A 25,618-nucleotide genomic window follows, 5' to 3' on the forward strand; every position below is an offset into this window, starting at 1 on the left:
GCTGTGATCAGGAATCACTGGAGTGGTCAGTGGGATTTTTGGAGCTGTAGAATCCTGGAGTCCTGGCAGTGATCAGGAATCACTGGAGTGGTCAGTGGGATTTTTGGAGCTGTTGAATCCTGGAGTCCTGGCAGTGATCAGGAATCACTGGAGTGGTCAGTGGGATTTTTGGAGCTGTAGAATCCTGGAGTCCCTGCCCTGGCAGTGATCAGGAATCACTGGAGTGGTCAGTGGGATTTTTGGAGCTGTAGAATCCCGGAGTCCTGGCAGTGATCAGGAATCACTGGAGTGCTGAGTGGGATTTTTGGAGCTGTTGAATCCTGGAGTCCCTGCCCTGGCAGTGATCAGGAATCACTGGAGTGGTCAGTGGGATTTTTGGAGCTGTAGAATCCTGGAGTCCCTGCCCTGGCTGTGATCAGGAATCACTGGAGTGGTCAGTGGGATTTTTGGAGCTGTAGAATCCTGGAGTCCCTGCCCTGGCAGTGATCAGGAATCACTGGAGTGGTCAGTGGGATTTTTGGAGCTGTAGAATCCCGGAGTCCTGGCAGTGATCAGGAATCACTGGAGTGCTGAGTGGGATTTTTGGAGCTGTTGAATCCTGGAGTCCCTGCCCTGGCTGTGATCAGGAATCACTGGCGGATTCCTGTCCTGGACACTGGGCTTTGGTAGATGTGATGCTGCCATTCCTTCTGCTGTCCCTGAGTGTTCCCATTGCTCCAGCAAGGGCAGAGGGAAAACTCCCACTGAAATCTGTGTGGTTTTGGGAAATCCTTCCTACTTTTCCCCTCCCAGTCGTGCCCAGTGGAGCCACATTCCGGGGGCAGATGATTTTCTCTCCATCAGGATCCCAGACTACCCCAGCTCCCTGGGGAAGGAAGAGTCAAACCTTCCTGTTCTATTTTCCTTTTTAGCCACACAAAAGATTTTTATTACTTCAATGAGCTCCCAGCCAGTCTGCCTTAATATCTCACTAATTGATTTTAAGGCTTGGAAGCAGCAGAGCTAATTAGCATTTGCTGACTCAGCCCCAAGCCCCCCTTCCCTCCCTGCAGAGGATGGAGCAGATATCGACCCACGTTTGCTGCAGCCCTAAATGAAGTGGAGGAAATATTAAGTGTCTCTTATTGACGTGTGATTTGCATATGCAAATGAGCCCAATCAGCGCTGGAGAGAGGCTGTGCTAATGCTCTGCAAATAGGAGCCTCTATTAAAGCATTTAAGCAAACGTCAAGTGACACTTGCTGGGCTCAACATTGCAGTGAAGGAGGTGCAGCTCCTGGTGAGGGAGGAGAGGGAAAAGCAGTGCAGGAACCACTGAGGGGACTGTGGAGCTGGAATTTGGCCACTTTGGTGCTTGAATTTGGCCATTTTGGTGTTTGAATTTGGCCATTTTGGTGTTTGAATTTGGCCATTTTGGTGCTTGAATTTGGCCATTTTGGTATTTGAATTTGGTCCATTTTGGTGCTTGAATTTGGCCATTTTGGTGTTTGAATTTGGCCACTTTGGTGTTTGAATTTGGCCATTTTGGTGTTTGAATTTGGCCATTTTGGTGTTTGAATTTGGCCACTTTGGTGCTTGAATTTGGCCACTTTGGTGTTTGAATTTGGCCACTTTGGTGTTTGAATTTGGCCATTTTGGTGTTTGAATTTGGCCCATTTTGGTGTTTGAATTTGGCCACTTTGGTGCTTGAATTTGGCCACTTTGGTGTTTGAATTTGGCCATTTTGGTGTTTGAATTTGGCCATTTTGGTGTTTGAATTTGGCCATTTTGGTGCTTGAATTTGGCCATTTTGGTGTTTGAATTTGGCCATTTTGGTGCTTGAATTTGGCCATTTTGGTGCTTGAATTTGGCCATTTTGGTGCTTGAATTTGGCCATTTTGGTGTTTGAATTTGGCCATTTTGGTGTTTGAATTTGGCCATTTTGGTGTTTGAATTTGGCAATCTTGGTGTTTGAATTTGGCCACTTTGGTGCTTGAATTTGGCCACTTTGGTGTCTGAATTTGGCTATTTTGGTGTCTGAATTTGGCCATTTCGGTGTTTGAATTTGGCCACTTTGGTGCTTGAATTTGGCCATTTTGGTGTTTGAATTTGGCCATTTCGGTGTTTGAATTTGGCCATTTCGGTGTTTGAGTTTGGCCCATTTTGGTGTTTGAATTTGGCCATTTTGGTGCTTGAATTTGGCCACTTTGGTGTTTGAATTTGGCCACTTTGGTGTTTGAATTTGGCAATTTTGGTGTTTGAATTTGGCCGTTTTGGTGTCTGAATTTGGCCATTTTGGTGTCTGAATTTGGCTATTTTGGTGTCTGAATTTGGCCATTTTGGTGTTTGAATTTGGCCATTTTGGTGTTTGAATTTGGCCATTTTGGTATTTGAATTTGGTCCATTTTGGTGCTTGAATTTGGCCACTTTGGTGTTTGAATTTGGCCACTTTGGTGTTTGAACTTGGCCATTTTGGTGTTTGAATTTGGCCATTTTGGTATTTGAATTTGGCCATTTTGGGTTTGAATTTGGCCACTTTGGTGTTTGAATTTGGCCACTTTGGTGTTTGAACTTGGCCACTTTGGTGTTTGAATTTGGCCATTTTGGTATTTGAATTTGGCCATTTTGGGTTTGAATTTGGCCATTTTGGTGGCATCTGGCAGCGGAGTCCTCGTTGTCCTTTAATCACAGAATCATAAAATATCCCAGGTTGGAACCACCAAAAATCATCCAAGTGCAACTCCTGGACACCCCAAAAATGCCACCTTTGTTGTCCAAAGCCTTCTTGGACAACACTTGCCAGAGCTGGGGGTTCTGGATGTGTTTGGACAGGAGGGGAGTTGGACAATCCTTGGGCTGATCCCTCTGCAGCCATTTATTTCCTACTGATGTCCTTCTTTATCATGTTTATGGGATGGGTGGTTTTAACCTGCCAGGGATGAGCACACCCTGAGAGAAGTCAGCTTTAGGTGTCCCTTTTTGAGGAGGAAACAACAAATTTTGGGACAGGAAATGGGAGAAGCTCAACTCAGGAGAGGGGAACTGGCTCCAGTGGTGAGCACAGCACATCAACAGGGAAATAAAAGCTTGGGATTCCCATTTTAAAAGCCCAGAATTCAGATTTTTAGAGCACAGAATTGAGGTTTTCAAAGCCCAGAATTCAGGCTCCCAAAGCCCACAGTTCAGATTTTCAAGGCCCACAATCCAGATTGCCAAAATCCAGAATTCAGATTTTTAGAGCACAGAATTCATATTTTCAAAGCCCACAGTCCAGACTGCCAAAGCCCAGAATTCAGGTTCCCAAAGCCCACAATTCAGATTTTCAAAGCCCACAATTCAGATTTTCAGACCCAACAGGATTTCAGTTGATTTGGAAGAAAAAGTGACCCAAACCCTCCCTACCCCTGGCTGGGATTAGAAGACAAATCAGGGAATTCTAAACATGAACAGGAACTCTGCAATTTTTGAGAATTAATTCTCCAATTTTAATTTTAATTTTATTATTATTATTATTATTATTATTATTATTATTATTATTATTTTCCACACCTTGGAAATGACATTTTTTTGCTATTGGTGCTGGTAAAATCCAGTCTAAAATAACAGGAAACTCAACAACTCCAAATAAATTGAAAAGCTGAACTAAACATGCCATAATTATTCAGTTATTTCATCTTCCAATAATTTCAGTGACCAAATGAAAAACTCATCAAAATCAGGAAAATGTCATGCAAACACCGTTCCCTCCCCAGTTTTGTGCAGAAAACTGCAACAAGTCCCAATCTGTTCCTGCAAATTGGCTTTTCCACATTCCCCTTTGTGCTGGGAGTGTTTAATCCCTAATGATCGCCTCCTAATTCTTAATTTTTTTTACTGCAAGAACTTTAATTACTGAAGAGTGCTTAATTAGCAGATGTGGAGGGCTGATAGGAACGATGCCCACTTGAAAGAGAAAAAATTGAGCCTCTCCTGAAAGGGAATTTGGAGTATCCTGAACCTTCCAACAGCAAATCAGGGGCCATCAGCTCTCAGGAAAAATGAGGATTTTTGGAAATATTTTTATTTTCTGGGCAGTGAACGTCGTTGTTCATCATTTTTCCAACTCCAGCTGGTCAAGAGGGATGGTTTCAGTTTGATTTGCCCATTTAATGTGCTGTATAAACTTCATTAGGCGAGAAATAATTGAGTTTGGAAGAGTTGAGTGCATGACCTTTAATTTATGCAAGACACGGGGACTCAAATGTGTTACTTAAGGCATTAATTTCCTTTAAGTGGAAATTTTTATTGGCTCTGCCATAAAATTCCTCCTGTTGGGTTTTAGTTTGGGCTTCCAAAAGATGGGAGGAGTGGAATTCCACCCTGATCATTTCCCAAGGCAGGATTCTGGGGCCATTTAATAGGGATTAAGTAAAGATGATTGGTGTCCTGTGGGTTTTCCATGTTCCCAACAATTCCCAACAAAACCCCCTCAGCCAAGGCCGCTCTGGAAGGTGAATTTTGGCATTTGCAGCTCAAATTGTGCTGCCAGCCTGAGGAGTGACAGGCAGAAAGGAAAGAACCCTCCTCTGCTGTGGAAAAAAGGGAGAAAACAAGGAAAAAACCCAAGCAACCAACAAATCCCAGGGAAAAGCTTTTCCTGAGGATTTCACATTTTCCTCACTTCTTCATCCATCCCTGGACACACAAACTCACCTTTGTGAGTTCTGGGGAACACCTTTGTGTTCCTGGGGAAAAAAGAAGGGGGAAAAAGTGAATCCACGTGCACAGGACTCCTGGAATATTCCCCAGGGAATTCCCTGTGCCCAGTCCCACCCTGTGGTTAGAAACAATCTGAGAGGTGTTTTTAAAATATATTTAGCAAATGTATTAATGTATTTATCAACTTTACAGATAATAAATATATAAACTGTATATATTAACATATGAAATACCCATTAATATATTAAATAAATAGATATACCAATAAAATAAACTTACTAGCTACATATATGAATGTATTAAATACATATATTAATATTAATATATTATATATTTTATATATGATGTATATTAATATATTATATATTAATATAATATATTAATGTATGTAAATCCAGGTGTTTCTATTCTGCTGGATCAGACTTCACATCCATTTGTGATCCGAACAAATCCCATGAAATGCCTGAAATGCATTTCAGCCTGAGGGGGAAAAACATGAGCTCGTTCAATTCAAAATAGATCCTGGTGCCAAAGAAGAGAGGGATAGAAATGCACATTTCTGCCTGGGAATCGTGGCCTCCATCGCTGGGAATGAGCAGTGGAGAATGGAGGGTGGGAATTTGGCAGCTCTGCTGTTATTCCATAAACAGGCGGCGTGGCATGGCTGGATATTTTCAGCTTTGCACAAAAGCTGAGGGGAAAGAAAGAGGATGGGTAAAAAAAGCATGTAGAAATGGGTTCCAAGTAACCCATTCAGAGCCCACAACTGATTCCAGAGCAGTTTGTCCTTTTTATTTCTCCCTGATGGATTTTAGGGAGAATTTGTCCTTAAATTACATATTTATTGCTGTGGAGCATCTGAAATTTATTGGAATTTTTGGCTTCAGGGTCCGTGACTTTCCTCTGGGCCCTGGTGGAGCTGGGTGTGTGGAAATTCCATCTCCTTGTTTGAGGAACACAAATTTCCTGATTGTTTTGCCCTGGCCTTGTGGAGGAAGCAAATTTGCAGGAATATTTCTTTCCTCTCATTTTCCTCCCCATTTTTACTTCATTCTGGAGGTTTTTCCCATGGCTGGGTGTCCCACCTGTGCAAATCCATGTCCATTTTTCCTCTGGATTTGGGAACATCTCCTGGTTCAGTCTCTTCCCAACACTTCCATCCCTTTCAGAGTTGGTTTTGCTGCTGGAATTTTTTTTTTTTCCCCAGTGCTGTGTCATTGAATTCTGTGAATTTTCCCCTCCTGGAGATTTAATCCCTTTAGTGCTGGTTTGTAGGGCTTGGCTGGAGCTCAGGAATGGCTGAGATGGGCACTGGAGCCATCCTGGATTTACCAGGACCTGGAGTTCAGTGTGGAGTTCTCCTTTCATATCAAAAATTACATAAACCCTGCTCAGTGTGAGGGAAACAAACAGGATTTGAAGCCCAGGAGTCTCCAAAATCCTAATGGAACTGACAGAGAGGTGATTCCAAAATTATCCAGAGAATCAGGAGCAGTTTGTTCCACAGGCCGTGTCAGAAATCGTTGGATTTTTGTTTTTTCAGAGTGTCCTGGACAGAGACTCAGGTCCCAGACTGTCCTGGAATTCATATTCCAGACATGTTGTTATATATTTATATATATTTATAGATTTAATGCTATAAACCAAACCAGAGGAATCTTTTTTTGCACTTAAAATAACCTTGGAATAATGAATATTGTTTTTATCCTGCTCCTCAATGCAACCTCTTATCCTATAAATCAGGAGCGTAGAATGGGAGGAAAAAAAATCTATCTGTTCCCTACAACAATCCCATTAATTGTGTTTTGTTGGGAATTCCCAAGCAAGTCCTGGTGTTTTTATCCCAAACCATCTCCCAGCATCCTCTCCTGTTGTTTCAGGAATTGTATTTTTTGTCCTCAGGAGCTGGTGGCTGCTAAGGAAGGAATTCAGCAGGAAAAAAAAAACAACTTCCTGGAAGTCAAATTCCTTGTTCCACGTTTGTTTGAGCGGATCCTCAGTGGGCCAAAGCAGCTGGAATTTGGATATTTTACAGGAAAATCCATGTTCTGCTGCAAGGGCAGTGGAGCAGAGCACAACAAAGCCCCGGAGCAGTTTGTGTGAGCAGCAATTGGAGCCCTGAAACTCCCCCTGGAAATTGCAGGGGCAGGCTGCAGTGCTGGAAGCAGAGTGGCTGGGAGCAGAGGAGGGATATCCCGAGTTTTTTTGTGGAGAAATCAGATGGGAACGGAAAGTTTTGGGAGCTTGGAGAAGTGTCAGGTTGGTGTGTTGAGCCTGTCCAGGTTGTGCAGCCCCTGACACTCTGATTTTTATGGAATTATGGTCTCTGCAGCCCCTGAATTCTCTATTTTTATGGAATTCTGGGCTCTGTTGCTCCTGAAACCCTGATTTTTATGGAATTCTGGGCCTGCAGCCCCTCACACCCCTATTTCTATGGAATTCTGGGCCTGACAATCCCATTTTTCAAGGAATTCTGCATACTGCAGCTCCTGACATCCCTATTTTTATGGAATTCTGGGCTTGCAGCCTTTGACAGCCAAATTTTTATGGCTTTCCTGGGCTCTGCAGCCCCTGGTACCCTGAATTTTATGGAATTCAGGCCTGTGCAGCTCCCAAACCCTGATTTTTATACAGTTCTGAGTCTGCAGCCTCTAAAACCCCTTCTTTTGTGGAATTCTGGGCTTGCAGCTCCTGGCCACGGGGACTTTTATGGCATTTCTGGGCTCTACAGCTCCTGACAGCCCAATTTTTATGGCATTTCTGCCCCAAGTGAAGACTCCCTCAGCAGAAATCCCCTGAGAGCTGATGCTGAACAGATTCCCAGCCTGGATAAGCAGGGACTGCCTTCCCAAAAGCTGAGGCTCAGGAGGGAGCCACAGCTTTTCTCCCAGTGGGAATTGCCTGCTGGAGTTGGGAAGGACAGTTTTGTGGTGCTCTGATGTGTGGTGCTCATTTCCCTCTGGCTGTGATTTCAGGAAAGCCTTGGTTTTACTGACTGCAGTCAAACCTGGTTTCAGTAAAACCTGATTTCAGTAAAAACTGGTTTCAGTAAAACCTGACTTCAGTAAAACCTGAATCTAATCAAAACTGATTCCAGTCACACCTCATTTCAACAAAACCTGATTTCAGTCAAACCTGACTTCACTAAAACCTGACTTCAGCCAAACCTCCCAGTGTTCCCAGGAACAAGTGAGTGGATGTCTTTAAACTCCACAAAAGTTTTCCCATTTTTTCTTCCTGTGAGTGATGGAAACAGCTCAGCACCTTCCCCGTGGTCCCAGCTGGGAGGAGTTTCTCATTCCCAGACATTTTCCAATGCTGGAGCTGCCTGGGACAGAGCTCCAGGTGTCCAATGGACAAAAGGCTCCAGAGATTTTGCAGTGGGGAGTTCATTAGGAAAGGATTCCTTATGTAACTCCTTCCCACCTTTGTGGGATGCCTGGAACTTTCATCATGTAAATCATGGCCTGGAAATCCTTCAGGATGGCAGTAGGAGTTGGGAGGGAGAGATCTCCCTAATCCTGGCTGCTGAGTCCAGGTGTTGCTTTGTGCTCTGTGAGGATGGGAATGTTTAATCTGCCTCCTCAGCAGCCTTTTCTCTGCTCCTGCTCTCATCTTCTCCTCGCCTCAGCCCCACTGGCTCTGCTGCTTTGGAATTGATTTAATAGCTCACTTGTTTGGGCATGATTAAAAACGTAATCAATGGAAAGAAGCAGTGAGAGGGTGAGCAGCTCATGGAAGGGTTGGGGCTAAAAATACCTGGTTTGGCTCTGTATCACAGAGCCATGGAATGTCCTGAGCTGGAAGGGGTGAAGCATGATCCAGTCCAGCTCCTGGCCCTGCACAGACACTCCCAAATCCCTGTGCATCCCTGGGAGCAGTGTCCAAACATTCCTGGAGCTCTTGGGAGCCTTGGGAATGTTCCCATTCCCTGGGGAGCCTGGTCAGCAAAACTTGATTTTAGTAAAACCTGATTTCAATCAAACCTGATTTCAGTAAAACCTGACTTCAGCACCCTCTGGGGCAGGAACCTTTCCCTAAATCCAGCCTAGGAATGGCCCAGCTCCAGCCATTCCCTGGCTCCTGTCACAGAGAGCAGAGATCAGAGCTGCCCCTCAGGCTCTTCTCTGCCCTCCTCTCATGTCCCCTGTGATGCAGAGCTCCCCAGAACAGAGATTTTACTCTTTCCACATTAAATCCCACGTCACAGGGCTGGCTGTGGCAATCCTTCCTCCCACCTTGAGCCTTGGAAGGGGCTGAACTTCCCCTCTGCTTTGCTTTGGGAGATCTGGAGGGGTCAGAGTGGTTTGACCACGATTTGGTGGATTTTGAATATCAAATATTCAAGGCATGAATTTCTGGGCTGAAGCTGAGAATTGTCCTGCTCTGTGGTAGGCAGGTGAAGGGGACTTTGTAGAATAAAGAGATTTTGTTCCTTCTCCTTCCTCTTGGCAGCTGGAACATCTGCAGCTGGAACATCTGCACAGGGGGTGGAGGGCTGCGGGGTGCCAGTGGCTGCTCCTCCTGCTCTCCCAAAATTTCAGTAGGGTTTGAATCTTTGCCCTTAGAGAGGGCAGGCTTGTGTTGCTTACAAACAGAGCAATTAAAATACCAGCTAAATCAGGATTTGGAAAATTTGGATAGAAGTGGGAATGGGAATTATTTTGAGCTGTTTCTGTTGGACTGTCAGTGAAATTCGCCTTTTTTTTCCTCCATGTTGGAACTGAACATGGTATTTTTGTCTTTACATTTATGCCCCTTTGAGATGGTTTTTCTCAGATCCAAGGCAAACCTTCAGCTTTCAGCTCAGTGATAGGAAATTTAAGCCGTGGTTTGCCCCAGAGTGGAAGAAGGTTCAGGCCAGTTGTGACACCTTGAGGTGTCTGGGGGTTTTTGGGTTCAGTCCAGCCCTTTCTCTTCCCACTTGCTCCGTGTCCTTTAAAGCAGATCCGAGTCCTGTTTCCATGACAATGTTTGTACAGTAGATGCCTTGCAGTATGGATATATAGATTTTTTCATTTGTAACATCTCCCTGCATGAATTCCTGGTGTATTTAAGGTCTCCTAGAGCTGTTTGGAACATCTATTCCAAATGAGTGTTTTGGGATAGACACCCAGCTTTGAGTGAAGAGAGAGAGAAGGGAATACGAGCTGGGTTTTGAGTAAAAGGGAGGGATAGGAGCACTCCCTGTGTGGTTGGTGTCTCTCAGGTTTCCCTGCATTCCTGAATTTTGGGAAGGGTTTTGGGAGAGCATTCCCAGCGCTCAGGTTTTCCATCCTGGGAAGGTTCCTGGCAGCCTGGTGGGGTTTGGACATTTTCCAAACCCCTCTGTCAGTGCAGAGGGCTCCGAAGGTGATGGGAAGTGGCAGGCAGGAGGCAAATGTCCCTGCAGGGGGATTGGGAATCATCCAGAGCACCTCGGTCCTGGCTGAGGAGGTGTGAGTGACACCCGTGTCCTCGGCAGAGACAGAGTCCCCTCTGCCTCCCCAGGGCTCAGGATGCTCCCTGCAGGTGAGGAGTCTCACCCAGGGCTCGCAGTGTGCCTGTTCCTGCACTGGAACAGGATCTGGGAGCTGGGGATGTTCTGTTCCAGAGGCACAGGAGCATGGGAGGATGTCCCTCGGAGCAGGAGGGTTCATTGTCACCCCATCAGGGCACCTCTGCTTGATGGATCTTCAAAATCCCATTGGTGATGTGGGCTCTTTGGGAAGCTGCTTCCTTCTGCTGCTGCTGTATCCACTCTGAACCCTCAAATTAGGGGATTTTTGGCTTTTCCTCGTTTGATTAGTCCTGTGGTCATTTCTTCTCTCCCCTGCACTGCCTGCCTCAACTTAGCTTGTATAATTATCTTTTAACTCTCCATTAAATAGGTTGAGATTATGAAAGAAAAGACAGGGCAAGCCTGAGCCCCAGAGCCTGATTCTATTTTAAATAGGAACAGTTGGGATGCCTGGTGACAGCTCATCTACTGAAGGAATATTCTGCTATTTCCAGGACTGGTGAGCACTTGAATCCCAAAGGCAGGGAAAGGGAGCCAGGTTGGTTGAGTGAGTTCAAGTCCAAAGTTATATTTTGATGCTTGTAAAGAATTTTGAAGCTCTGCCTTTGCAATTCTGGAGCAGAGCTCCTGTAAGAAGTGTTACACAGTATTTTGTAGTTGGATACATGTTTTTAAGTTTCTTCCCCCAAACTGAAGGTCTGCCAAGGCTGGGTTGTATAACTTCTAGTGGGCATCTGTCTACCTGAGCCACAGAAATCAGAGTAAGGTTCCTGAAATCAGGATCAATTCTTGTCCCTGAATAAATTCAGGCACTGGGGAGATTCCACGTGGGGCTAAAAGAGGTGAGCCCTTCCCAAACACTGCTTGTGCTGAGCCCTGGGCGTGTTTTTATGACATAATTGGATCACTTGAGCTGTGTTTTCAGTGAAGGGGATAAAATTACCATCTGGAGGTTTGGGTTTTTTTTTTTTCCCATCAGTTATGACCACAAATTAATAATGAGTCTGCAGAGCTGGAGGCAGGTGATGACCAAAATTGCTGTGGCAGCTCCGTGGGCTGTTTGTGGCACCATCCTTAGGATGGTTTTGATTCCTGGGTGTTGATGTGAGGTGGCTGTGCTGCCAGCTTTGGCTTTTGCTATAAACTGGTGTCATATTTTGATATCAGTGGTGTAATATTTCATTTTTCCCTCTTCCCAAGGGCACTTCCCACAAACTGTGCTCTCACTCACTGCTTCATGTCCTGCTCTGGGAGGTTGATGTCCTGGGGAGCCTTTTCTACAAAATATTGAGTATCTGGTGGTTTTGGGTAGCCAGGCTTCCCAAAGAAGGAGCAGAGAAAGATAAACTGTGAGAGGGGCTCAACGAGAAGGGATAAATTCTGAAGGCAGTTGGAAAATGAAAACAAACAAGTTTATTCCTGTTTATTTGTGGGTGTGAGGCAGACCTTATTGAGTCTGAGAGGAGCTGAAACAAGTGGAAGCTGTGAATTCCGGGGCCTTCTGGCCCCAGCTCCGAGGCAGTGCATTATTCATGGTTTAACCTCGGTGGAGCTGAACTGACTCAGTCTCCCCACTTGGGAAGAAAGGGGAGCAGGAACGTGCTGTGAAATCCCCACCTGCGCTTCCAAAGGCTTCTGGAAGCTGGGAGTGAGGGGTGGGAGAGGGAAGACTGAGCTGTGTGTGATGCTGTGGGGACACGCAGGTGACAGCTGGGGCACGGCAGTGTCCCCAGCCCTGCCCTCGCAGCCCTGCCCGCTGCAGGGGAGGGGGCTGGAAAGCCCAGGAGTGCTGTCTTGTGCTGCACTATTGATTCAAACAGATGGAGCTGGCTGCAAACCCCGATCCTGGGTGAGGAGCCAGCAGCCAGAGATCAGTGAGCAGACGAACAATGTGGCCTCTAAAGTTGGAAGTGGCTTTTTTCCCCCAGAACAAAGCGTGTTCCGTGGCCAGGGCCGCTCTCCAGCGAGGAGCAGAGCAGACCAACACTGGCACCAAGTGTCTGTGTGGGATCAGTTCACACTGAGCAGGGGGATCTCACACTGATCCCACGTGGAGCCTGATGTGCAGGATGGACCCAGAGCCCTCACGTGCCCTGGCAGCTGCAGCTCTGCTCTCACCTGGTGCCTTGAGAGGCTCACCTGGAGCACAGGCTGGACAGAGTTAAAGGAATAAAGTAGGGGTTTATTTATCCTTCAAAGGACACACCTTGGACAGTACAAGAGCCTGGCCCAAGATGGACTCTGAGTCACAAGTTTTCACACTTCTGTAAGTTTTGGGGTTAATTGTCCAATTCAGCTTCAGGTGATGAATTCCTGTCGCTCAATTGGGAACGGCGAGAAGAAGGCCACAGACTCTCTCGTGTGTTGAACAGGGGAGCAAAGTTCATTATTCCTGATCTTCTTTTATAGACAGGTTCGAGAAAGTCCGAGAGGTAAAACTCTCATTGGGCATTAAAGCAACACATCACCATCACTGGTTAATTGGAACACCACTCCTTGACTGTTTTCTTAAACACCACCTGCAAAGATTGTTGTCCTTTACCAAGGACTGTTTGGATTCTTTCTCAGGCCAGAATGAGAAGCCTGTGACTCTGTTTCACACAGGCTCTGTTCCCTTCTTTTTGCCATTAGCATCCACAGAGTCCCATCCTCCCAGTTTGCTCTCCTCAATTTGCTGTTGATTTTGCTTCTCGGGCCTGAAGTGATGTCCTTGGTTCTGGGGCTGGAAAAGGATTGTTTTGTCTGACTAAACTGTGAGGAGACCTTGCTAGCACTCTATATGAAGTTCAGAGTTATGTTCCAGTGCTGCACAGAGTCTGGAAAATGTGAGAGCTGCAGCTGAAGGCATGGGTTTGGTGCCTGCTCTGCTCTCCTGATGCTGCTGCTGCTCAGGGCTGGGCTCATGCTGCACTTTGTGTTTGCCACTGAAAGCAATGGGAAGGTGTCTTTGTTTTACAGCCAGACTGAGGGCCTGATGGGAGGAAGGTTCAGATATGGAGTGATGAAAGAAGCAGTGGGAATAACCATAAATTCCATAGGAGTTCCACTAATTGACATGGACACTCAAATTGTGCTAAATCCCTGGATTTAGAAGGGTGAAGAAAAAAGAGACACAAGGGAAAGGAAAAGGGGGGTACACATTAGAAGGGGGTCTGTATTAGTCAGTTTGGGAAGTCTGTGCCTCTCAAGTACCTCAGCCAATGTGGAAAGAGAGAAGGAAATGCAGCTGGGAATTGGGATAAAAAGGAGGCTGTGTCCTGTAACAATTTGAGACCCCATGGGAAATGCCCCATGGCCTCTCCCTTTATCCAATAAAGTTCCAGGATTTCTCTGGCTCCTTTTTGGACACAAACCTTTGGTGTTTGTGGATTAATTTTCCTGACACCATGGGATGGTTAAGCCTGGGCTCGGGGAGGGAGAGAGGGAACGTAGAACCACCCTCCTCCCTGTGGAAGGGTTTTCAAGTCACTCTGCAGCTGTTAAATGCCAGTTCAGCAGAGCCTTTAAACATACACTTAAAGCCATTCCTGCTCAGCAAAACACTTCAAACCTCCTGTAAATTAAGCCTTGTTCAAGTGTTGTGGCACTGGGAAGCTGGAGCGTGTTCAGGGGGATAAACACGTCCCTAAGGAGGATCCTGGTGCATCCCAGGGTGGGGTGGTGGCCGAGGACCCTGAGATCTGCCAGGGTGAGGTTGTTCTGCAGGGGCAGCAGGGGGTTCCTGGAGCCACTTTTCCCATATTATTATATTCCCATAAAACATATTTCCCACAAGGGCATGGGGGGAGAGCTCAGGCATGAGGGAATGGTCTCAAACTGCCATAGGGGAGACTTAGATTAGAGAGTGGGGAAAAATTCCTCCCTGTGAGGGCTGGGATGGAATTCCCAGAGAAGCTGTGGCTGCCCCTGTGTCCCTGGAATTGTCCAAGGCTGGGTTGGACAGGGCTTGGAGCACCCTGGGACAGTGGACGCTGTCCCCATGGCAGGGGTAGAATGGGATGAGCTTTAAATCCTCTCCCAATCCAAACCACTCCATGATCCTGGGATTTGTATCTTCATTCCAGCCAGGCTTTCTCTGCTGTGCTCAGCCAGTGCTGGCATTTATTTGAAAGTGTAAAGAGGAGTGGCAGAGGAGCTGCTGCGGGTGCTCCCCACATCCCGCACACACGTGGGATCGGTTGTTCCTGAATTCCCCTGATCTCACTCACTGCTCTCATGCCTCCCATCTTTTGCTATTTCTGCAGCATGATGATTTAATCAAATCCAAGCTCATCCTCTCCAAGCCTGTGGGATATCCTTGGAAGTTGCACTGAAGTTGCTGAGGCACATTTCAGAAAGGGAAATTGAAAACTGAAACTGAGTTTCCAAAAAGAAAAAGATTCCAACCAAAAAGCCCCAGAACTACTCCCACAAACAAGATGGATGATGAACCATTTTGGATGCTATTATCCAAAAGTAACTTTCTGGCTGGTTTTTAGTGAACAGAGAAATATTGGAGGGGGAAAAAAGTAGTTTCCATTTAGCTTTATCTCTGGCTGTACTGGAAACAAATCATGGCACGAAAGAAAATGGATAAAATGAAATGAAAACGATCCCATTTATTTCCTTTGCTGTAGCACATTCTGGACAGTTCTTGTGAAGATTAAAACTCTTCTGAACTGGAGGAGATTGCTCTAAAACACTGCTGAAAGATCTCAGACAGTCCTGGAGTATCCCTGTGGTACCTGGCCCAGAAGTTACGGGTGCAGAGTGGGAGGAAATGGGTCTGTGTGGATCCATCTCCACTCCCCGTGTCCTCCATGGCTGTCCACTTCATCTTTGAATTGTGATGGAAATCTTAGGGATATTCTCCTTTAAAAATCTGGTTTTTCCCTTGAATTTCTAGGACCCAGTGCAAGCTGTCTCATTAAGAGAATATCTCCCTGCCCTGGCTCTCCTGTTGATTCCCATGGATATGTTTACTTCCAACCCCTCCAAAAATCCAGGAAAGGCAAGAAAACACAAAGAAGGGTTAAAAAAAATAAAATTAAAAATCAGAGTGGGGATTAATTTGGAGCCATGTGTGCAGCGCTGGCTGAACCAAGTGCTTGAGGTCAATGATTTTGTTATTTTTGTGTGCTCCGTGCAGTGTCGTTCCATGGGATTTATAAATTATTGCTGCTCTGGCAGGGCCTGCCTCGCCTTCCTTCCTCTTTTATTAGGGATGAAGATGAGTTGGGAATGCAGAGATGTGATGTACAGCCTCATATCATCAAAGTTGCACTCCTTGATAAGATTTCAAGGTTAGAACAATGATAGCATGGAAATCTCTGTCGTAAACCAGCCCGAGTAATTCAAGCCATAAAAAAGCTGCTTTTAGCTATGTAAATAGGGTAATAGAGTGGAGCTGCACGCCCTAAACCTCGGGCTTGTTTCATATCCCAGCAATATCAACAGAGAAAATGGAGCTGGAGATTAATTGGAATAGGGAAGGTTTCTCCTCAGGGGGGAGAGGATGGATTTGGGTTTTGTTTGAAACTCTCCTAGAATAGGTCAAGATGCTGATGGCGAGCAAAGAGAGGAGCATCTCTAATTTTTTTCCCCCCCTTTTCTTTCCCTGCTGACAATGAGAGCTTTGGGGGCTTGGGAGAGGCTGATGTAATTAGGCTGAATGCTCTGTGATGGTGGGACTCTGGCCAAGGATGCGTTGAGTCACATCTAATGACTTAAAAACTCCTAATTAATTTCGAATGAACTGGAACAAAGAGGCACAGCTTGACGAGCACCAGGTTGTGAAAGCTCCTGATGTTGAAAACTTGCAGTGGAGCCACCCTGGGATGAGGAAAGTTGGGAGCAGGCTGGATAAAAGGAGCGGAAAGAAACAAATGCAGGAGCTGAAGGTGGATGGGAGGAAGATTCTGGTGTAGATCAGCAGTTCAGGGAGCTCTGTAGCAGCTCAGTTGAAAGGAGCAGGGAGAAAAGGAGGTAAAAAATGAAAATCAGTGGGTGGGCTGAGGCTGCTGGTACAGGTCAGCAGTTCTGGGAGCTCTGCTGCAGCTCTGGGAATGGGTGATGGAAATGCCTCAAATCTCCAGATTCCATTTCAAGTTCAGTTAATTTTAGGTGACACCCAGTGAAATCTGGGAGTCAGATCTGCTCTGGTACTCACAGGTCCGACCCCAGGAGGAAAAGGATCAAAGTGTGGATGAAGGAGGGTCCTGCATGCTTCTCTCAGGGTAAAATGTCAGGATTGTGGAGGGGTTTGGGTTGGAAGGGACCTTAAAGCTCTTTGTTTTCCACCCCCAGTGGGCAGGGACACCTCCCATAGAATGGAGGGTGGGACACAAATCCCAGGAATTCATGAGGTTCCAGAGGGTGGGACTGAAGGGGCCCAGAGTGAAAGGGAAGGGAAAAGGAAGAGAGCAGAGCTGTGGAGGACGTGCAGCTGGGCAGAGGTTGCTCTGTGCCCAGCAGGTTCCTTTTTGAAGGCTGAGTGGCTTTGGGGAGTGATTGAAAGCTGCAGGAAGTGGGAGAGCTGCAGGTTCAGTGGGTTTATTCCTGCCTGTTCTCCATGCCCTGGCATGTGATGGATCCTTGCTGAGGGTGCCACCTGTGCCTCAGGTCACTGTCAGCTGGTGTGACAGCTGTGTGACCTCTGAGGAGGTTCTGCTCTGCTCCTGCTGTGTCTGGGCTGGCCTCCAGCACCTCCGAGTGGCTCCTTTGCTGGGTGCCCTTGGCAGGGTGGTGTCCAGAGCCCAGCCAGCCCTGGGACAGGGGAGCTGCCGCTGCACCAGGATCATCCCAGTGCCTTTCCTCTGTCCCAAAACCAGCCTTTGGCAGCTGTTCACATCCAGACAAACAAGATAAACTGCTCGCAGCTCATCCTGGGAAGGAACAGACTCAGCTACAAAATGAGTAACAGGACCTTCCCTACATCTCCACAAATCTGCTCCTTCATTTCTGTACAATCACTGGGAAATATTCCCTTGATTGCTGGGAACAAAGCTTTTCTTGAGGGGGAGGGGGAATCCCTGCTCCTAATCTGCAGGGGAATTGGTAAATGGGAAAGACAGAGCTTTAATAGCATTATTCTGGATGACATCTGAGGTAAATAATCCAGTTCTATTAATCCCTGCAGCAATCAGGGCTCTGGCTGGTGGAGGCAGCCAAGAATGAGCAATAATATAATAGAATAGAATATGATATAATAAAATATATAACAATAAAACATAACAATAGGATAGAATAGAATGATATCATATATAATATCACACAATGCAAACAATTACTATTATTAATATTATATAATTAATAAACACAAAATATAAGTTATATTATATTATATTAATTATATATTAATTATATATTATATTATATTATATTATATTATATTATATTATATTATATTATATTATATTATATTATATTATATTATATTATATTATATTATATTATATTATATTATATTATATTATATTATATTATATTATATCTCTGCTCAGGTGTGTTGGAGCAGAATCCAAATCCATGGAAGCCGTGGCTGCAGCAGCTCAGGGAGTCACTCAGCAGGGATTTGAGGGCCTGGGGACAGTCAGGGGCTCCAAGGACATCCCAGAACCTTGGACCCCTCTCCATCTGCTGTGGGATTCTCAGGTTGGATAGAGCTGGGGAAGGTTCTGGAGCATCAGAGGAGCAGCTGAGGAGGAAAGGAGGCTCAGGGAGAACCTTGGCCCTCTCCACACCCCTTCCAGGAGGTGCCATACTCTTCTCCAGGTGACAAGTGGCAGGACAAAAGGAAAGGGCCTCAAGGGCATGATTGGGTTTGATATTAAAAAAAATTCCCCACTAGAAGGCTTGGCCAGGCCTGGGGAAGGCTTGGGAGGGGAGTCAGCAACCCTGGGAGCACTGGGAAAAGTGTGGAAGTGGTGTTGAGGACATGGTTCAGTGGTAAGGGGTGGAACTGGGGGCCTGGGGGCCTTTTCCAGCCCTAAGGAGGATGGAATTCTGTGAAGTCAGTGCTGTGTCCTTGCACTCTGCTCCTCCCTCTCAGGGGAAGGGAGATTTCAGCAGGTCTCGTTTGGGGCTGCCCACGTGGATCCCAGACTGGTTTGGGTGGGAAGGGACCTAAAGCTGATCCTGTCCCATCCCTGCCAGGGACAGGGACACATCCACTGTCCCAGGCTGCTGCAAGTCCTTTCCAACCCGGCCTTGGGCCTTGGGCGTGGGGGAATCAGAGATTTCCTGGGCACAGGTTCTGCACCTTGAGTGAGCCCTCACCTGGCCAGCCTCTGGAATCATTTTTCTCTCTCCATGAGCAGGAATTTGAAGATCTCTTTGTCTCCTGCACTTGGGTGATTTAAAAACTCCAAGTTCTCTTCAGTGACCCAGGGCAGTGGGGGGGAATTAATGCTGCTGTGCCTCCCCTCCTGGAGCAAGATCTGACATGTGCAGGCAGCCCAGTGAAGCAGAATTTTAATCTGAGATCCGTTTTCCAAGTCTGATTTTAAGATCCCATGCAGGTCAGGGTTGTCTGATTCTTTACAGTTCATTAAGTAGAGAGCAGCTCGTGGTAGAGATTGACTTTTAAAAATGATGGATTTTTATTTATAGCGTTGTTCTACTCATTAATTTTAAAGGATGGAAGCATAAAAGCAGGAATGGGTTCATTTTAAAAAAAAAAAAAAAAAGTGACATTGGTAATTTAATTAAATTGGGGGTTTGAGTATCACTACAGAAAATGAAATGTTACTTCTGGGCTGCTTTTCCACCCGTCTGGATTTGACAGCAGCCTCTGCTCCCAGAACCTGCCCAGGCAGGAATATTTCCAGGTGGAACTTCCCAGCTCCAGGGGCTTTGGGGGAGGATGTAAATAATGGCTTTGGGGGGAAGAAATGGTGTCAGGAGCTGGGATCTACCTCTGCTGCTGTGCAGGGAGGGGCTGGGGGTGGCTGGAGCCCTGGGCTGGGCTTGGGGACACTCATGTGTGACCAGAGGGACAGCTGAAAAACCCTAAAACTAGGCTTGGGGACACTTAGGTGTGACCAGAGATCTGGAGGACAGCAGAAACCCTCCTGAAAATCCCCCAAAACTGAGCTTTGGGACACTCAGGTGTGAGCAGAGCTCATGGGCACAGCAGAAAAACCCCAAAACCTGACTGAAGCAGCTCAGGAGTGGACCTGAAGATGCCATTAACATAAATCCCATTCCAGGTGATGTTTAATTGCAGGATTTCCAGAACTGGGTTCACCACAAAACCAGGTGGCCTCCCTGGGAGCAGGGAACTGCTCCTGTGTCCATTTGGGATTAACCCTTCATTCCAGAGTATCCTCCTGCTCCCAAAGCACTGCCCATGGCAGGATTTGCCTCAGGACTGGGGATTTATGTCCCATTTCCCCAGCTCCAGCTCTGGCTGGGTTTTATATTTCCATGTGTACCAGGGCATCATTTTCCTTTTCCTCTCTCCTTTGCTTTGCCAAGGCTGCAGAGAAAACCTCTGCTTGTGGAAATCCATCCCTGACAAACTCCTTTTCCATCCCTGAGTGTGAACAGGGCCCTCCCCTGCTCTCCCAGCCCTGATGAGAAGGAGCCATCGCTGGAGATGCTGCACAAGGGCCTGATTTCAATTTGATGAAGTAATTTTTAGGCCTGGTTGTCTTTGCTTGGGTTTTTTATCAGCCTTTTATCGTGATTGGAGTCGATCTCTTTTTGGAGTGGCTCATGGAAACCTGGGGGATTTATTTAAGTTCCCTGGAAGTGCTGTGCAGAGGCACTGCCTGAGGGTTTATTGGCATTACAGCTGCAGCTTTCCCATCTTAGACTGGAGTATCCCACATTTCCCCTGATTTTGTTGAGCTCTGTTTTGCCTTAAGTGCAGCTGGGTCCAGCTGTGTTTGAGTCTGGTTTGATGCAAGTGTGTGAAATCTGGATTAAACACTGGGAATTATAAATCCTGGTGAACTGAAACATTTCAGGTTTTTGGGTTTTTTTTTGCCAGGAAATCAGTTTTGCTGGGTTTTGGGTGGATTTAAGGTGTTAAACAACACTGCTTGTATTGCAGGGACTGTGGCCTGTTGGAAAATGTGATCACTGGATTTAATCAGCTCAAGCTATATAAGTGAATGCAATCAAGTTATATAAAAATGGTGGTGGGGGGGAGAGGTTTAGTAGCTAGGAAGAAATTCCTCCCTGTGAGGGCTGGGATGGATTTCCCAGAGAAGCTGTGGCTGCCCCTGGATCCCTGGAAGTGTCCAAGGCCAGGCTGGAGCAGCCTGGGATCATGGAAAGTGCCCTGCCCATGGGATGGGGCGGAATGAGATGATCCTTAAATCCCTTCCCAACCAAAGCATTCCATGATTATCCAGAAGATCAAGCACCTACCACGGCCTGATCCTTAAATTCCTTCCTGTGGTTCAGAAATTGCTCAGACTGATCAAGAAGGAGAGGATCTTGTTGACTCAGCAGCTTGGGGAGGGATTTTTCCTTCTTCATCTGGATATTTGGGAGAAATGATATTTAAATGTTGACTGCAAGGGGCCTGATGAGTTCTGGTACAACACCAGGTAAGTCTGGAGGTTGCTGGAGTGGATTATTCTGTTTTCAATGATGATTTTCCTGTTTTAACTGAGGATTTGCCTGTGACAATTCCCTGTCCCTAACCAAGCCCTGCTTTCCTTGCAGCCCTGCCCAGCCACACGTGCGGGAACCCGGGGCGGCTGCGGAACGGGGTCCAGCAAGGGACCACCTTCAGCATCGGGGACAGGGTCAGGTACAGCTGCAACCCCGGCTTCTTCCTGGAGGGCCACGCCCTGCTCACCTGCCAGGCCAGCTCAGGACACGGAGCCTCCTGGGATTTCCCTCTCCCTGTCTGCAGAGGTAATGACATCCCCTCCAAATGGGGTTTGCTCTGATGGTTGGGGTGGGGTGTGGAGCTTGGTTTGAAAGGGTTAAAAACCAACCCTTAAAAACTGACCCTTAAAACCAACCCTTAAAACCAACCCTTAAATACCAAACCTTAAAAACCAACCCTTAAAATCAACCCCTAAAACCAGTCTTTAAAACCAACCCTTTAAAACCAAATCTTAAAAAACCAACCCTTAAAAACCAACTCTTAAAACCAACCCTTAAATACCAAACCTTCAAAACCGACCCCTAAAACCAGTCCTTAAAAACCGACCCTTAAAACCAACCCTTAAAAACCGACCCTTAAAACCAACCCTTAAAAACCAACCCTTAAAAACCGACCCTTAAAACCAACCCTTAAAAACCAACCCTTAAAACCAACCCTTAAAACCAACCCTTAAATACCAACCCTTAAAACCAACCCTTAAAAACCGACCCTTAAAAACCAGGCCTTAAAAACTGACCCTTAAGAACTGACCCTTAAAAACCAGCCCTAAAGGGGGAAAGTGAAGGTGGTGTGCTTGATGGTTTTGGGTTGTGGTTAATCTTTTTTAATGAGTTCCTCAAGGCTGCTGGGGGTTTGGGGGGGATAATGGGAAGGTTGTGAAGGGCTTGGAGTGTTGGCAATGTGGCCCAGCTGCTTCAGCTGCAGTTTCTTGGTGTAAAGTGGGGAAAACCCCAATTTTACAAGTGACAGGGCAAGGGGAGATGGCTTTAAATGGAAAGAGAGTAGGTTTAGATGAAATCTAGGAGGAAATTCCTCCCTCTGAAGGTGGTGAGGTGTTGGGATTGATTTCCTGGAGAAGCTGTGGTGGCCCCTGGATCCTGGACGTGTCCAAGGCCAGGTTGGAGCAACCTGGGATAGTGGGAGGTGTCCCTGCCCATGGAATGGGGTGAAGTGGGATGATCCTTAAGCTCCTTCCCAACCCAAACCAATCATGATTCCATGATTATCCAAAAGATCAAGCACCTACCAAAAACTGCAGGTTTTCCAGCTCAGACACTGGGAATGGGACTTTTCTGCTTTCCAGCACCAGATTCCCTCTCCTGTGGCACATCCCAGGGTGATTGTCCCTCTGTGGTTTCCTGGCTCGGGGATGCTGTAGGGGATTGAAAACAAAAACCAACTTCTTGCCACTTTAGGGGCAGGGAAACTTCAAATTCCGTTATCAGTCCAGAGAGTGCCTTGCTAATTGTGCTCCCACGGGGGCTGGAGAGTCTGTAAATACACAAATGTCTGTGTTGTTCTACCAGAAACATTTGCTGCTGCTCTTGAAGTCTTTTCCCCTCGATTTCTTGTGTACTTCAGCAGAGCATCTCCTATTGATTCTTTTCATTGACTCTGCCTGTGCAATCAATCAGCCCCTCAAAGCTGGGCCGTGGAGCTGGAGTTTAAAGTGAGCAAATTCTGTTTGCTTGGGATGTTTTTCATGCTCCCTTGGATCAGTTACACGGCACAGGGATGTGTTGTGCCTCCCAGTGGGGTTTTTTTTTGGGCACTTCCCTGCTGGTTTGGGGCCAGGAGCATTTAGGGAGTGTGAGGAGGCGCTCAGTGACTTGAGAGAGGGCTGCTTATCCCTGGTGGTTTTTTATGATCAGTTATGATACTTTTCTCTCCTTATCCTTCAAATTAGGACAGCCTTTGTCACCTTTATAATACTTGCTTTATTTTTTAATTCTCTTTTTTGAGTTTCACTGGAGGTGAAAATACTCCAAGAATCAAGGGATGAAGGATCATTGATTCCAGCTTCTGGCCCTGCACAGACCACCCCAAAATCCAACCTTGAGAGCAGTGTCCACGCTCTCCTGGAGCTCTGGCAGCCTTGGGAAAGTTCCCGTTCCCTCTGGGGGAAGAACCTTTCCCTAAATCCATCCTAATATTCCATCAGGAGGATCTGCAGCCCCTCTGAGCTCTGCCCTTGATCTCCTCCTCTCCAGCTGAACACCCTAAGTGCCCTCAGCTGTTCCTCCTGCCCCTTCACCATTCCTGGCCCTCCTCTGGACACTCTAAAGTTGAAATTCCCTGAAATTCCATTTTGAGAATGAGCAAAGCAGCACCTTGTTGGGAGAAAAGGGAGTTCCCTGCTTGGATGGAGCAGCTCCCTCTGCCAGCATTTCCCAGAGTCTTCTCCTTGGCCAGCTTCATTCAGCATTTGTGGAGGAGACCCTGGGGAGGAAGGGAGGGATTAATCCTAACCCCAGCTGAGGGTTGGCATCATTTCCATTCCTGAGATCCCCTCTCCAGCTGGAGGAAAGGCCCAGTTTTGCATTTCCATCCTGAACTGCCAGACTTGTGTTGGATTTCAATGCTGCCCTTCCAGTCTGGAGTCCAGCACTGGGGCTGGTGGCACCCGGGCAGCCCCAGGATGGAGGAAAATCCAGGGAATGGTTCCAAGGGCAGCACAAAATGTGTGTTTCAGCTGCTCTGGTGGAGCTGTGCCTGCTGCTTTCTGGAGGCAGCCACTTTTCTGATGGATTTGGTCCTGATTCCTGATCCTTCAAGACTTTGCCTCGGAAGTTGCACTTGAAACGTCTTTTTTCCAGGGGAAATGTTCTCCTGGAACATTTAAATCCTGTTCCAGGAGAGCAGCAAGCAGCAAAGCCAGGCTGCAGAGGGTGGGTTTGAAGACATCTCTGGGCTCCCAGGAGTGTCCCAGTTGTGCTTGGCTGATAAACTGGGGACACAGATTTCTCTTGGAGCAAAGGGCAGAAGGATTTGCTTCCTATCAAAAAGCTTTTCCCTTTTTTTCTGCAGGGAAAAGGATGATTCCAAAGCTCTTGCCTGAAGGAGAATAAATATATTTAATAAATTTAACTTGCCCTGAGAGCGAAGAGATCTTTGTGGCCTGTGTAGATTATAATTCTGTTAAAATTCCCTTATTGGTGGTGGCCATTGGGAAGTTTATTAAATGGATTTGTAGGTGTTATTTCATTTTCTAATGGAAGTTGGGGTTGGGATCCTGATAAATTGGAAAGAAAAGTGCTCTCAGGGTGTGTAGATTAAAACTGGGGAGCTTTCTTGGGAATAGACCTGTCCCAAGTCACTTGAAAGGGGAATGTTTGGGGACTCTGTCCTTCTCTCTCCTCTCCCCTTCTCTCCAGGATAGCAGAGAGGTGGTGGAGGGTTCTACTCCTGATTCTTCCTTCTGCTTTTTCTTTCCTGCTTTTCCCTTGCTTTGTGACATTTTGTATTGGCAGCTTTGCCCTGCTCTGGTCTTGATGCATTGAAAGAATCAAAGAGAAATTCGTGGTGGGAAAGAGGAGGAATCCAGGAGAGGATTTGCTGGGATGGGAGAGTGTTGGAATGCTGGGCTCACCTTCATCATTCCTCCTCCATGGGAATTGGCTGCACTCCTTTTACCCAACTCAGGGTAATTCTTTGGAATCACAAACTTTGGAATTACAAAGTTTTCTTGTAAAGGACGAGCGCAAACCCAGGGGGAAAGGAAAGGAGCAGGGAATTCCAGCGGGATCAGGAGTGGCTCAGTGAGATGTGTGGCAGATTTGTACCTCAGCTGCAGTTTGGGAAGCACAGCTGGATCAGAATTGATCCTCTCAGCACAGATCCATCAGTTCAGGCTGCGTGTGCTGGGTTCTGTCCCTGCTGGCCTGGCACCAGGGCTGGAAATGCTGGGATCTCCCCAAGGATGCCACCTTGGCTGCTGTGGAGGAGAACAGCACCTGGGGCAGGAGTTTGGCTGTGGAATTTGGGAATTTGCCACCAGAACTGGAAGTCCTGACTGGCTGTGAAGCCTGGGCTAGGCTGAGGTTTATCCCATCCCTGGAAAAATCCCACCAATGCAGAAATCCCTGGAATGTTCTCCCTGTGTGTTTCACACATTTCCTGCCCAATCTGCTCTCAGGAGTGAAATGAGGCCAAGTTCTGAGCCTAAACAGGGCTTAGGCTGAGCCCCACAAGTCCAGCTGTATTTTTATCCTGGTGGCTGGAATGCTGGAGGCAGAATTCCCAGCAGCTGCCTCCCGTTCTGCCCTCACCTGTGCCAGTGGGCCTCCAGCAAAGCAAAGCCCTTGGAGCACTGGAAAACGATCCCAAAACATCCCAATCTGTTGGGAAAACACTTCCATGCATGCAGGAGAAGCCTTTGCCCAGAGTTTTTGCTGAATTGAAACAGAACTGGTGGGTTCTGGTGGGTGGTGGAGTAAAAACTCAGCAAAGCCAGAGGAAAAGTTGGGAACATTTGTGGAGCTCCATTTTGGGCATATCAAATCTGCATAATCTCATTAAAAGAGATTAAAAAAATAAAAAAGCTCCATCTTACTGTAAGTCCAGCAGCTGCTGAGGCTGTGCCGTGCCCAGAATAATTGGAGGCTGCTCAGGAAGATTTTGGAAGATTGTAGGATATGTTGAAGCAATAACAGCCTCTACACACCGAGGGAGTGTGTGTTTAGAGGTGGATGGAAAGGGAATACCTTTTGCAATGAAAAAATTGTCAAGGAATTTAAATTAAGAACTCCCCTCTTAATAATAGATATAATAAAAAAACCAAACCACCTTGCCTTTGGCTGGGTCCTGAGTTCCTGTGAATTTGCATAAAAGCAGAG

The 25,618-nt window shown here is 46.6% G+C and overlaps 1 protein-coding gene across 4 annotated transcripts in view; it reads left to right on the forward strand.

Annotated features, from left to right (window-relative positions):
* The window catches only part of CSMD2 (CUB and Sushi multiple domains 2), a 274,223-nt gene that overhangs the window by 56,726 nt on the left and 191,879 nt on the right, over positions 1–25,618 (forward strand). For all 4 annotated transcript variants that reach the window (XM_086863203.1, XM_086863206.1, XM_086863204.1 and 1 more), the window contains one exon: positions 20,834–21,028. In XM_086863203.1, the coding sequence (XP_086719329.1) occupies positions 20,834–21,028 (195 nt within the window). The remainder of the gene's footprint in view (positions 1–20,833; positions 21,029–25,618) is intronic.

The sequence above is a fragment of the Cyanistes caeruleus genome, chromosome 26 (genome assembly GCF_971803275.1).
Source record: "Cyanistes caeruleus chromosome 26, bCyaCae1.hap1.1, whole genome shotgun sequence".
Taxonomy (NCBI): Eukaryota; Metazoa; Chordata; class Aves; order Passeriformes; family Paridae; genus Cyanistes; species Cyanistes caeruleus.